The sequence below is a fragment of the Primulina tabacum genome, chromosome 8 (genome assembly GCF_025594145.1).
Source record: "Primulina tabacum isolate GXHZ01 chromosome 8, ASM2559414v2, whole genome shotgun sequence".
Lineage (NCBI taxonomy): Eukaryota > Viridiplantae > Streptophyta > Magnoliopsida > Lamiales > Gesneriaceae > Primulina > Primulina tabacum.
Genome location: NC_134557.1, coordinates 14,587,739 through 14,602,027, shown reverse-complemented (window position 1 = coordinate 14,602,027; position 14,289 = coordinate 14,587,739). Strand labels below are relative to the sequence as shown.

At 37.1% G+C, this 14,289-nt stretch overlaps 1 protein-coding gene across 1 annotated transcript; it reads left to right on the top strand.

The window, feature by feature from the left end:
* The first annotated feature begins 693 nt into the window (after positions 1-693).
* LOC142554823 (uncharacterized) lies at positions 694-1,646 on the top strand. The gene is made up of 3 exons (XM_075665497.1): positions 694-814; positions 923-994; positions 1,198-1,646. The coding sequence occupies exons 1-3, from the start codon at positions 752-754 to the stop codon at positions 1,480-1,482; spliced, it is 420 nt and encodes a 139-aa protein (XP_075521612.1). The 5' UTR covers positions 694-751; the 3' UTR covers positions 1,483-1,646.
* Positions 1,647-14,289: the final 12,643 nt, after the last annotated feature.

Genomic DNA, 14,289 nt, shown 5'->3' with positions numbered 1-14,289 from the left:
TAAAGTGTGAAGTGTTTGTAATATGAGGAAATAGTCTTTTCTAGAATTAGATTTCATAAAGTGTTGAGTTATAATACTAGGAGTTTCAGTAAGAAATGTTAAGTCCTGCTAATGTGGGTTTGTACAAATATGTACTTATCAAAGTTTTCTAATGATATCTTTTGAAAACAGAAGAAGGGGAAACGTAAAATGATTTTATCTTTCGAACTTCTAGAAACAAGTCTTGTGTTATATTACCTTCCACTGCTTTTAGTTTCATCTACTGTTATGGATTGTTTCCGCATTTTAGTATTCTTCTACACTTCCTCAAAAGAACGAGACCAATTTCTAACTCCTCAAAAAATTCTGAAGCACATTTTCAGAAGCCGGAGAGAGAAAAAATTGGGAATGTTTATTCAACTTCTTCTAAACACTCAATCGATCCTAACATAATGATTTTGTAAAATAATGTAATAAAACTAAGCATTAAAACAAATATTCATCACATGTTAATATCTATATATTATTTTACAAACAACTCAACACCTGTGTCCGACCATTAGTAATAATAAGGATAGAGTATGCTGAAAAAGAGGGGGTTGAAACATTCTTATCTAAAGACTCCACAATTGTCAGTCCATGTGTTAATTGATGCACGTACTTAGGAAGAGGCCATAACAAATAACAGCTTTCCAAGAAATCTATAAATCCATTACAATTATTTTATGTAAATAATCATTTCTTGATTTCATTTTCCCAATTCTCCCACAAAATGGCAAACCAGCATCGTCCCACCAACACGGGCTATACCGGACAGGCTGCAGGCCAGCCCCAGGTGTTCTTATCTTCATATATTCAGCTATCATTTTATTACATGTTTGAGAATTTTGATTTTTAAAAGAGCTTAAACTTTTATATAATTTGACTTATTTGGATGTTGTAGTTGAGGAGAGATGACTTAGTCAACCAACCATCGAATCTGCAAAACCAAGGCCAACCCAACTTTCTTCAAGAGGTACATGGTTTTAAAATTCATTCAATATAGTACATGCGATGCGTGTGAGTTATATATGTTTGTTAGTAAAAAGATAATATAGTAAAATTGATGTACGAAAAAATACTAAAAAACCCACTAAGAAACTCTTTTTTAACATGTAGTATAGATATATATATAATGTTGCTAAAAATTATGCCTTTTAATGTATATGAATATGGAAGACTGGAACGCAAGTCAAGAACATGGCACAAGGAGCAGCAGAAATAGGAAAGGGTGCAGTGAACCTTGCCATGGGTGCGGCAATAGGAGCGGCCAACGTTGCGCAAGGGGCAGCTGGCGCGGTCAAGAATACTCTAGGAATTAATAATCCGGCCGACTCAGAAGTCCCTACTGGAACCACCCGCACCATGGACATGAATCTTCCTGCCGACATCGATACCGAAGTCGGAGGCTCAACCAATCCAAGGAGCATCAACCATCCAAGCATTCCTAGTACTAGGATTTGAAGTGGATGCTTTTCCATATATATGGACTAACTGATGTTATTTTTTTAATGAGATTTTGCTTGTTTATTAGATTGTTATAAGTGAATTTAATCATAATGTGTCACATTATGATACATGGGTTATTCTTTCCTTTCTAAGAAGTAAAGTTAATAAAATATTTTTTTTAGTGAAGAGTAGGTTATTTTATAATAGAATACTTGAGTTCATGAGATGACATGGCTATTTTAATAAGGGATTATTTGATTTATTTTGAGATGACAATTCCTTTAACAAAAATTACAAATTTGAAAAAGACTTGGTCTGATATGGCTAAACTCAATTCCAAATGTATTTAATCAATGGACGTGGATATATTATTAGCTGGGAAGTTCGATGCTGAGGTACAGAATCAACAATCCTAATTGATTTAGGGTCGTGGCACCTATATGTTATCATGCGGATCCTACGACCCCAAATCACTTGGAGCCGTTGGATCTAAGAACTTAAGACAGACAGAATTTACGTGAAGAAAAAACGACCCCTCCCCACCTCAATGGTTAGTTTGTACGTAATTACTAACTAGTTTAAATGTTCCAGAATAATGAAGCTAAGAATGCTGTTAAATCAGAAATGTAGAAGTGCTGCTAAATCAAAAGATTTTGTAGGATCGATAATGATATTATTCAAATCTTTTAAATAGTACAACAACTCAAACATCACGTTTCGAATGCTATGCCGATCTTGAACAATTATTGCAACTAACAATCTCTCTCCCAATAATTTCAGCACTTCTTGCAATAAATGAGAATCGAACTCGTGACCTTAGCTATGAGACCAATTGTAGGATTGCGCTTTATCAAAAATGATAGATGGTGGTAACAGTACTACTCAAATCTTTTAAATTGTACACCAGTTCAATCACTATGTTTTAATTGTTTTACTCAATAATAACAATTATTGAACACAACAAATTCTAAGATCGTGCTGCTAAGAAAAATGGATGGTAATGTACGTAATTTCTACTAAAGAATCCATCATTGAAGATCTTATTACATTAAAATTGATGTTTTGCATTTAAATATGTAAAATACGAGTATAAAGCTATTTCGTGCTCAATTGATGTGTTATAGTAATCTTAATTGTGGTGATGTGCAACTTAAGAGGAAGTAGAACTTAAGAGAAACCAGGACATTAGGAAAATCAGAACACTTAAGAAACTCCAGTAAATAGTCAATGTCAAACACTAAGCAAAACTAGATCACAACACTTCTTAACCATAGCAGTAGAATTCGTGCTAGTATTTTATAATAACATGTCAGACTTACATCAAATCATATGTTCTTTAATAAGATACTAATGATATCCGTTTTGTATGTACTTTTTATCAGAGGATGTCCATATTTAATATAATTGTTCTATAAAATATTACATTTCATTTAATGATATTAAATGGACATTGGAAGATCATTTATTACTCTCTTTAACAAAATCTATTCATGGTTTCAAACATTTTTAAAGGAAGAAAGAGTGTTCTTTATTGAACGCTACATATCAACTATATAAAAGTCTCTCGAGGATTCACAAAGAATTCTCCCTCTCTTGAATTCTGAATTTATTGTGAACAATTGTTAAAAAGGATAGTTTTTCAAAGCCGCCGAAAAACGACACACACTTTAAAGACTTATATCCAGAAGATCATTCCGTGCTATATTTATTCACACTTATTCATTATTTCATCTACTATAAAGCGTAAAGAATTTTAATATGTGGAAATAGTCTGTACTATAACTAAATCTATTAAAGTGTTGCGTTGTAATACTAGGAGTTTCACTAAGCAAGTATAAGACCTAATGTATTGGGTTTGTACAAGTTTGATTGGAGTATAAGACATATTGTATTGGGTTTGTACAAGTCTGTACCAATCAAAGTCTTCTAATGATACTTTATGAAAATAAAGAAGGAGAGACGTAGAAGAATTTGTCCTTCGAACTTCCAGAAACAAGTTTTGTATCTTACTTGCCTCTACTGCATTTATTTTCATTAAAGTGTTGTGGAGTATTTCCGCATTTATCAAAGTAGCCTGCTGCAATTTTTTAAAAACAAGACCATCTTCTGACTTCTTAAAACATTTAAGAAGCACACTTTCGGAAGCAAAAGGAATTTGAAATTTGAAGTGTTTATTCTACCCCATTCTAAACACTCCACCGATCGTAACAAGTGGAATCAGAGTGTGTTTATCTCGTTCTGAAACATCTACTGCATATATCCATGACATCCTTCAACAAGATTCCTATGTTCTCAAAAAGAAGACTTCGATGACTAGAAAATAATAACGAAAGCTCATCTTGCAGCACATGATAATGACATATGATATGTCATTACTGACGGTCCCATTAAAATCATGAAAGTCAATCCAGCATTGACTGTAACTGAAGATGCTACACAAATGCTGGAACAACACAAAAGAGAGTGGACCAACAAAGATAAAAAAAAAATCAAATCTAAATAATGTAGCTAATGATATTCTGTACAAGACCCTTGACAAGAACACCTTCAGCAATAATGTAGCCAAAGATATTTTGTACAAGACCCTTGACAAGAACACCTTCAGAAAAATCAAGACGCATTCTTCTACAAAAGAAATCTGGGAAAATTTGATCCAGATATGTGAAGAAAATGAGCAGACAAAGTAGAATAAATTTTATCTAGCAATGCAGAAGTTTGATAATTGTTAAAATGAAGATTGGAGAATCTCGAAATGTTTTTGATGAAGGATTTAGTAGTATTATAAACGAGTTAGCTGCTCTTGGCAAAGAGTATGAAAACAAAGAAATTGCTTTCAAGGTTATGAGAGCACTACTCAAAGAATGTGATGTTAAAACCATGGCAATGAGTAAATCAAAAGATTTGAGCAAACTGGAACTACATCGTCTATTTGCAGACTTAAAAACTAAGGAATTTGAAATAGAAGTAAGAAGTGGTGAAGAGCCTTCATTAAGTTAGCCAACTAAAGCTCTTACTGCTACTGCTGTTGTTCCAAAATCTCTCAACTACAGCTGCTGCTGAGAAAATATCGGAAATGACTGTTGAACAAATCACCGACGATTCCATGTCATTATTTGTTAAGAAATTCTTAAGATTTATGAAGAAGATCCACATAACCTATCAGGATTTCAATCGAAACTTCAACCAAGAGTCACCATCTGGTAAAATGGCATGCTTTAAGTGTAGAAATACTGGTCATTTTATTACTATTTGTCCTAAGCCAAAGAAAGATGATTACAAGAAGAAAATCATTAACACAGTGGTAAGAAGTCCCGAAAATATTGCAAAAGAATGATTGACGAGGAAAGCATAAGCAAGTAGACATACTCTAGTTCTGGATCTTCCGACTCTGAAAGTCAATCCAGTGACATTGATGTCGAAGAAGTTATGAAGGATTGGTTCTAACATCTGCGAGAGTATTTCAAACACAATATTCTTCATGAGTTTCAATAGCTTGTGTTCTAAGAATGTAAATACCGATGAATTAGATCAAGTTTGGTTTTAAAGCAAGCGAAAAATACTCGAAATAGTCCTTCGTTAAGAAAGCTGATTAATTTGAAATCATTTTTCCTTGTGTGAACTGAATAATTGAAATAAGGGGGATCAGCTCTTACATGTATCAGTTCAGTTAAGATGAGAACTGAACTGATAACAGCTCGAACTGATCAAATAAGTTTGAAAACATTGGTTAAACAGTTAAGTACACAAGATATATTTATGGATGTTCGTAGACTTCAACTGCTCCTACGTCACCCCTTCTACCAGCTCAGGTAGGATCCACTAGAAGAATTTGATTTATACAACGCCTTGTACAAATCCACTCATCTAAGGACTTACACTACTACCTAACTGAACTCCTAGCCTAGACTGAAGGTAGCACCTTCAAGCCAACACTTGTTTAACGTCTATGTTTTAAAGACTACATACACAAATTTAATGTCTTTGTGTAAGACTCACTCAACTTATCAATAAGCTCTACTCTAGGTATATGTGAGTGATTCTGTGTGAGAACATATCTATGAATACAACACGAAAGTGTTCTCACACAATGAGGGAATTGTGTTTCTAATATAAGCTGATAATACGTTGAAGAGTTCCCTCAAATATGGGCTGATAGCTTCTTGTAAGATGATATATGTTGAACGTGTCCTTCTACTCTTCTTAAGATTTTCACATACTACCTTGTTGATGGTCTTTATCTTGTATTTATAGAGGCTTCGTGATCGTACATCAAGACTCATCAAATATTTTCGTTGCAGTTGAATGTGTTTCTCGATATTTGTGACTTGTCCTTTCTGACATTTATTCTGAAACGTCTTGACTTTAAGCTCTGCTGCAATGTTCATAATTGTCCTTTGACTGGACAATTACTTTCCTTAATGCGCATAACTGGATTCCACTTAGATAAGCTTGTTGTGTTATGCAAATTGGTCGGCTCCTAACTGATGTTTTGAACTAGTCAGTTGAACTGGTCTTGAACTAGTGTGGTGAAATCAGTTGGCTAGTCAGCTGAACTGATTTTACTGATTCCGTTGAACTGGTCAGATGGGCTCTTCATCAATTGAGCTCTTCATCAGCTGGCCTGGACTTCTGAAGGTCTTCTGCTGAACCACTTATCAGCTGGACAATCAGTTGAACTGGTTTTTGATATATCAGTTGAACTTGTTCAGTATGGGCAATCAGGTTGTGCTTTCAGTTTGTGTTTCGATAGCTTCAGTTTAGGCTCGGTATCTTTCTGCGCACATAGGTAAATTCATTAGAAACAAAATAACAAGTTTTGTTAACATCAGAATCAGGATTGCGAATATAAAATATTTCAACAATCTCCCCCTTTTTGATGATAATAAAACTTGAGATTTTCAAAGAAATTTAAAATTTAAAACTAATTAAAATATCAGCTTTCAAATGTCATTCTTAGAACAACTAGCTCTGATATCAATTAAAAAATCGGTTCTAACACCTGCGAGGGTGCTTCAAACAAAATATTCTCCATGAGCTTCAATAGCTCGTATTCTAAGATCGAGTTTGGTTTTAAACAAAGCTGAAAATACTCGAAATAGTCATTTGTTAAGAAAGCTGATTAATTTGAAAGCCTTTTTCCTTATGTGAACTGAATAACTGAAATAAGGGGGATCAGCTCCTTGATAAGTTCAAGAATTGCATTTAATTTATATGAGAATCCATTTGAATTATATTGATTTCAGACAGAATTATGCTTGGTATTTGTTGTTTTTTTGTCGTGGAGGGGATAAAAAACTATTGGATGGTTGAAAGCAATCAGAGGTATTGTTGAGCGTGAAAAGTTGATAGACTAGAGCCGCAGCGTCAAAAAACATAGAGCCGCAGCGCTAAGAAGAATATACAAAAAACGAGCGCCGCAGCATCCCTTTGTGTGAAAGAGAAGCGCCGCAGCGCCATAAGACACGAAAAACAAGCACCTAGGTGCTGACCATCAGCGCCGCGGCGCCAACCTACCGAGTGACAGGCGCCTAGGTGATACTTATCAAGCGTCGTGGCGCTAGTGGCGGCAAGAACATAACTAATGGGCTTTGCATTTAAGGCCCGACGACACAAATAAAAAGGGGACGGGGGTTCAGAATTAAAGAGAGCCGATTTTGGGAGAAAACACACGGGAGAACAAGAACAAACACGGAGACGACGATCTGGAGTGGAAGGATCGATCACGAAGACGAAGAACGACAAATCTAGGGACAAAGACGCCTCTTCTGATTTGTTATCTGACTCCTTCATCTTTATTTTCTAGTGTTGAGATGTCTAAACTTTAAAACATGCGTTGTTTTTATTTAGATTTCGTTATGAACAAATTTTCTATTCTAGAGGACGACGTAGCTTTGTCGATAAGATGATTTGACGTCGTTGTTTATATGATTGAATTCCTGTTTGGTTTAATTGTGTTTCTTTGCTTTTATTCGACTTCAATTTACTAGCATAAATTGTGTGTTGTCTGATTAACTCTACAACTCGGGAGAAGGACTAGGATTATAGATTATTAGAGACGCATCATTGAGAGTTTATATCGTTCGGAAGGTGTATAACATTAGCGAGGCCTAGGTAAAAACATCGTTTACATTTATCAATTAAACTCAAATTTTTATTAGGAATGTTTGTATTGAAGTTTGAATTATACAATTGATTCGTCACTTGGGAAAGGGGGAAGAAAATACTTTAGTATTCTTGGCCATTAAATAATTAGAATTCATGATTATAAACTCAACTGAAAATAATTATCAGTGAACATTTAGTGAAATCATTCCTCTAGATATTTTCTCTCATTGATATTTTTCCATTCGGTGATTAGATTAATTATTTATTTGAAATTAAGTTGTTTTAAACAAATCAAACCTTTTTTTATTTTTCAAAATAAAGTCGAGACTATTTTAATTACAAGCACTGATATATTTTACATACACACTCCTCGTGGGAACGATACTTTACTTTCATATGTTAAAACTTTACAATTGTGCGCTTGAGAGCGGAAAATACGCCACAAGTTTTTGGCTCCGTTGTTCGGGAGTGTCAAAATTTGAATTTATATTAGTATTGTTACCAATTACTCTAGATTTTATTTTAGAGATTTTAATTTAATTTTATTTTATAATTACTGAGTTGTTCATTTTTCCCTGTTTGACACTGCATGCGAATATCGCAACGCCCTGACTTGATTATCTGTGATCCGGAGAACGAAAGAACTGCACGAAGACTAAGAAAAGCGAGAAGAGAAGAGATCCAATCTATGGCCGAAAACATAGATAATGACAGACATAACATTCCAGAAGATATACCTATCAAAGATCACTTCCGACAAGTGATCAAAACTCATTATTCTGGCATTGCTCGAGGGACCATAAATGCCAACAATTTCAAGTTGAAGCCTGCACTAATAATTATGGTTCAACAGAACCAATTAGCGGGAACTGCCACTGCGGATCCTCACGTTCATTTGAGGACTTTCCTGAAGATTAGGGATACGATAAAAATTAATAATGTTCCTGATGATATTATTTGATTGTGTTTGTTCCCATTTTCTCTTAGGGATGAAGCAAGAGGATGGCTCCAATTGCTTCCTTTAAGGAGCATCACAACGTGACAAGAGTTGGCAACGAAGTTTTTTTCTAAATATTTTCCCCCTGCAAAGTCTGCATAGTTGAAGATTGAGATAAGTACTTTCAGGCAGACTGAATTTGAGCAGCTTTATAAGGCGTGTGAAAGGTATAAGGAGTTGTTGCGGAGGTGCCCAAATCATGGTTTTGAAGACTGTGTACATATTTAGCTTTTCTTTAACGGGCTGAATGGTCAGACACGAGGAACACTGGCTGCAGCGGCTGGTGGCACGGTCTTTGCTAAATCTCCTGAGCAAGCTTATGATTTTCTTGCGCAGATGACTATAAATAGCTACCAGTGGCCGTCTGAATGGGCAGGAGTAAAGAGGACACCTGGAGTTTATGCTTGTGGATCCTATTACGTCACTCACTGCCCATGTATGCACCACACAAATAGCAGCTATAAATAAGGTGAGCACATTAGAGACTGAGGGTCCATCGATTGTTGTCGAAGAGCCATCTCTTTTTGAAGAATCCAGTATATCAACAACAGAAATTTTGGTGGATTTGGAAGATATCGAGGTAACCTCCCCCTAATACTTATCATCCTAGTTTGATAAATCACGAAATTTTTTCATATGCAAATAATAAGAATGTGTTGAATCCTCCACCATGATTCAATGTAACAAAGGGGAAGGAAAGCCGCCGTTTCAGGATTTAGTAGGGATTTGTTGCTGAATTTGGAAAAAGGATGGTGAGGGCTGAGTCTCGTCTTGACAATATTGAGACTCACATAGGAAATGTGGGTGCCACGATGGAATCTTTGGAGACACAAATCGGACAGCTGGCTAACGCATTGAGGGATTAGAACAGAGGTCAATTTCCTAGTAAAGCGGAAGTTAATCCAAAATAGCAGCGCAAATCAGTCACTTTGAGGAGTGGAAAAGAATTGGAGGTACAAAGTCCCAAGGATAAAGTAGAAAGTGAAAATACAGTTGAAGAGAGTGAGTCTGAGGTAGAAAGGAGAAGAAAACAGAGGAGTCCAAGGCTGAAGTTGAAGTTGAACGACCTCATGTACTGAATCCGACTCTTCCATACCCTCAAGGTTCAAAAAAATAGAATTTGGATGATCAGTTTGCAAAATTTTTAGAGATATTTAAGAAGATACACACTAACATACCATTTTCTGATGCTTTGGATAAAATGCCGAATTATGAAAAATTCATTAAATATATGATGTCTAAAAAAAGGAAGCTGCAGGAGTATGATAGAGGAGTGTAGCACCATTCTGCATAAGAAGCTGCCACAAAAATTAAAAGATCCAGGAATTTTACTATTCCTTGCTTTATTGGTGGTTCTCAATATAGTAGAACTTTATGTGATTTAGAAGCAAGTATTAATCTGATATCATTTTCTATTTACGGTGAATTGGAGCTTGGAGAGGTCAAACCAACCACTATCACCTTACAGCTTGCAGACAGTAGTCTAACGTATCCACGTTGAGGATGTACTGGTAAAAGTGGATAAATTTATTTTTTCTGCTGATTTTGTTATTTAAGATATGGAAGAGGATCGTGATACCCCGTTAATCTTTGGGAGACCTTTCCTGACGACTGGAAGGGCATTGATAGATGTGCATAAGGGTGAACTAACCTTGAGAGTTGGAGAGAAGCAGTTATTTTTAATATCTATCATGCCATGAAGGGATCAAATGAGGTAAGTACTTGTACAAGCATTGGTGTTACAGACTCATGTGTATCTCTTGATTGGTCAGGAACTAGGGATTCTTTGGAGAATTGTTTGGTAGGTGCTGCAAGAACTACTAATGAAGACGATTGGTAAGTGAAAGAACAACTCGTGGCTCTTGATGGATTGCAGAAAGAAAGAAAAAGGATGCAGCACTTGAGGATTTGATCGTAGATGAAAAACTGAGGTAATACCATATTCCCATGACTTGAAGGAACTCCCACGCCACATCTGCTATGCATTTTTAGGTGAGAAGTCGACATATCCGGTAATCATCTCCTCCTCCCTTATTTGCGATGAAAAAGATAAATTATTGAGAGAATTGATGAAATATAAAACTGCTTTAGAATGGTCGATTTATGATATTAGGGGAATTAGCCCCACTATATGCATGCATAAAATTTTGATGAGAGATTCGTATACTCCTTATGTGGATCATCAGAGGAGGTTGAACCGAGCGATGAAAGAAGTTGTAAAAAATGAGGAACTGAAATTGTTAAATGCTGGTGTGATTTATTATATTTCTGACAGTAGTTGGCTATCTACTATGCAAGTTGTACCTAAAAAGGGTGGAATAATTGTTGTTAGAAATGAAAAGGATGAACCTATATTTACTCGTAATGTAACTGGCTGGCGCGTATGTATTGATTATAGAAAGTTAAACAACGCCACATGTAAAGATCATTTTCCACTGTCTTTTAATGATCAAATGCTTGATAGACTTGCTGGTTATTGTCATTATTGTTTTTTAGATGGTTATTCAGGTTATAACCAAATTGCTATAGCGCCAGAGGATCAAGAGAAGACTACTTTCACGTGTCCCTATGGCATGTTCGCTTTTAGGAGGATGTTGTTTGGGCTATGTAATGCACCTGCCACTTTCCAGAGGAGCATGATGGGCATATTTGTAGACATGGTAGAGGAAATCATGTAAGTCTTCATGGATGACTTCTCGGTATTTGGCTTTTCGTTTGATCATTGTTTACATAACCTATGCCTTTTTTTTTGCAGAGATGCCAAGAAAAGAACTTAGTTCTTAATTGGGAGAAATTTCACTTTATGGTCCAAGAGGGCATTGTTCTTTGACATGTATTTTCTAGGGGATTAGAGGTAGATAGAGCCAAGGTGGTTGCAATCGAAAAACTTCCTCTACCAAGGAACATCAAGGGCATAAGGAGCTTTCTAGGACATGCGATGTTTTACCGTAGATTTATTAAAGATTTTTCTAAGATCACTAAACCACTATGTAATTTGCTTGAAAAAGAGGCTGCTTTTATCTTTGATGATTATTGTTTGCAAGAATTTGAGAAGATCAAGAAGGCATTGGTGACTTGCACCGATTATGATAGTGTCGGACTAGAAGGAGCCCTTTGAGCTAATGTGTGATGCGAGTTATTATGCAGTGGGCACTGTCTTGGGCCAAAGAAGGGAAAATATGTTTAGGACGATCTACTACACAAGCCGCACAATGGATGACGCACAACAAAATTACACTACGACTGAGAATGAGATGCTTGCAGTAGTATTTGTATTCGACAAATTCAGGCCATATTTGATCGGCACAAATGTAGTTGTTTTTACTGACCATGCAGCTATTCGCTAACTATTCGTCAAGAAGGATGCAAAACCACGCTTGATAAGGTGGATTTTGCTACTACAAGAATTTGACTTCGAGGTCAAAGATAAGAAAGGAAGTGAGAATCAAGTGGCAGACCACTTGTCGAGACTTGAGCTGGAAGGAGAATAAAGAAGAGGGAGCTATACAGGAAACATTTCCGGATGAACAAATCTTCGAGGTAAACTCTATACTTCCTTGGTTTGCAGATATTGCGAATTTTTTTTCTTGTTACCCCCTTCCTCCAGATTTGAGCCATCATCAGAAAAAGAAGTTCTTCCATGATATCAAGTTTTTCTTGTGGGATGATCCATTCATGTATAAGAGATTTTCTGACCAAGTTATTAGAAGATGTGTGGACGGTGTCAAAGCACAGGAAATTTTGGAGCAATGTCATTCTTCACCATATGGTGGATATTTTGAAGCGTCACGAACAATAGCTAAGCTAAATTCGTGCATAAGAACATCTTCACAAGATTTGAAACTCCGAGAGCCATCATAAGTGACGAAGGTAAGGGTTGAAAAGGCATGCAAAAAGAGCTTAATTGGACATAATTTCAAGAGACAAGCGCCGAGGCACCATACACAAGGTGCCACAGCGTCAGAACATGCGAAGACCTAGCGCCTAGGCGCTAAGAATCCAGCGCCGCGGCGCCTGACTTTCTAAAAAAGCAAAGCTCCTAGGCGCTAGTTATCAGCGCTACGGCGCAGCAGGGGCCGAATCATTAGCGTCGAGGTTCTACTTACTCAGCACCGCAACGCTAGTTCGTTTTGTAAGTAAAAAAGGGAACAACCGAGAGAGTTCAAAACCTAACAAGCAAGCGCCGCAACACCTCCTCCACAAACCACTACTGAAAATCGCACCCCCCCTCTTCCACAATTTCTCCTTCCAAATTTCACAAAACACCACACAAATCCTCTTAAGCGGAATCCACCGTCACATCTCACTCCTAGTCTCCTTTGGATCAAGATTTTCAACAAGATTTTTTTTCAACGAGCCGACACAGGACAAAATGCAATCATATTTTGGATACCCTATCATAAGGTAATCATCTTAGGCATCGTGAGTCTCGATTTTCTTGCTTGGATTTGATTGAATATGATTCTTGAAGTTGTGTTTACAAGGTGTTCGATACATTGCTTGAGTGAGGTTGTTGTTGAGAATTGTTGGATTGGTGCATTGTATGTTATTGTGGAACTACTTTCTGATTGATTGTGTTGATATTATGAGCACTATATTCTTGGAATTATCATTGTTTGATTCGTTGTTGTTGGGGATAAGTGCTATCATTTAGAGTTGGTATTTGAATTTTATTATGCCTCCGAAGAAGAAGAGCAAGAAGGTTCAATTTGGTGAGGGTGAGTCGCCTGCTACTGGTTTTGATAGACGACGGTTTTGAGATGCTGTTGCTGCTGAAAATTACGCAAAACTGTTAGAGAAAAATATGCAGCGGGAAAAGGGGTATGGATCAAAGCCACTAAGACTATAATACATTGATTCGTGCTCGGGAGATGCATTGGGATGAATTTTTGAAACCCCTGTCGATACTGTGATGTCCCTTGTGAGGGAATTTATGCTAATTTAAAAATTAAACATGAAGGTTATCACGTGAAGATTCGGGGGCGGATGGTAGCCTTCGATAGCAAAAAAATCAATTCTTTGTACTCGATGCTTGATTACGACACAGATGAGTACACGATGTTCATGCGAGAGGCTTATCCCTATGAGACAATAATAACCACACTTTGTGAGTCGGGCACAGTTTGATAGTTAAATAATCAACGAGCCCCGGTCACCTTTCCAACTAGATCCTTGAATAGGGAGGCATACAATTGGTATCATTTTGTAGCCTCGCGGTTGATTCCATCTGGGCATGTGTCGGATGTGATGAAGAAAAAGGCAGCTTTGGTTTACTGTATCGTCACTGGCCGCACTATGGATGCCGGTCGAGTGATCATGACTTCGATCTTGCAAGCTGCTCGGGGCACCTCCATAGTTAGCATGCCCCAATCATCGACCATCACGGATCTCTGTCACACAGCGGGGGTTACCTGAGATGATTGTGAGGGATTGTTGCAAATGAAAGGCAATATCTCACTGGTTGAGCCCCTCCCCAGGGATAAGAGACAGAGACAGATTACTAGTGGTCCGAGAGAGGTTCGGGGAGTAGAGCATATCCACAACCCTCCCCACAGGCATCACACGCGGGACAGGCCGGGACCGGCAGAAGACAGACTGTCCTGTGAGCGTCTTGATGACATAGATCGCATGATGAGCAGACAATGGCAGATCACATGAGAGAACCTGGATTACATGCACGATTTTTCTCGGGTGCTTGCACAGTGCTTCCCTGGGACCGG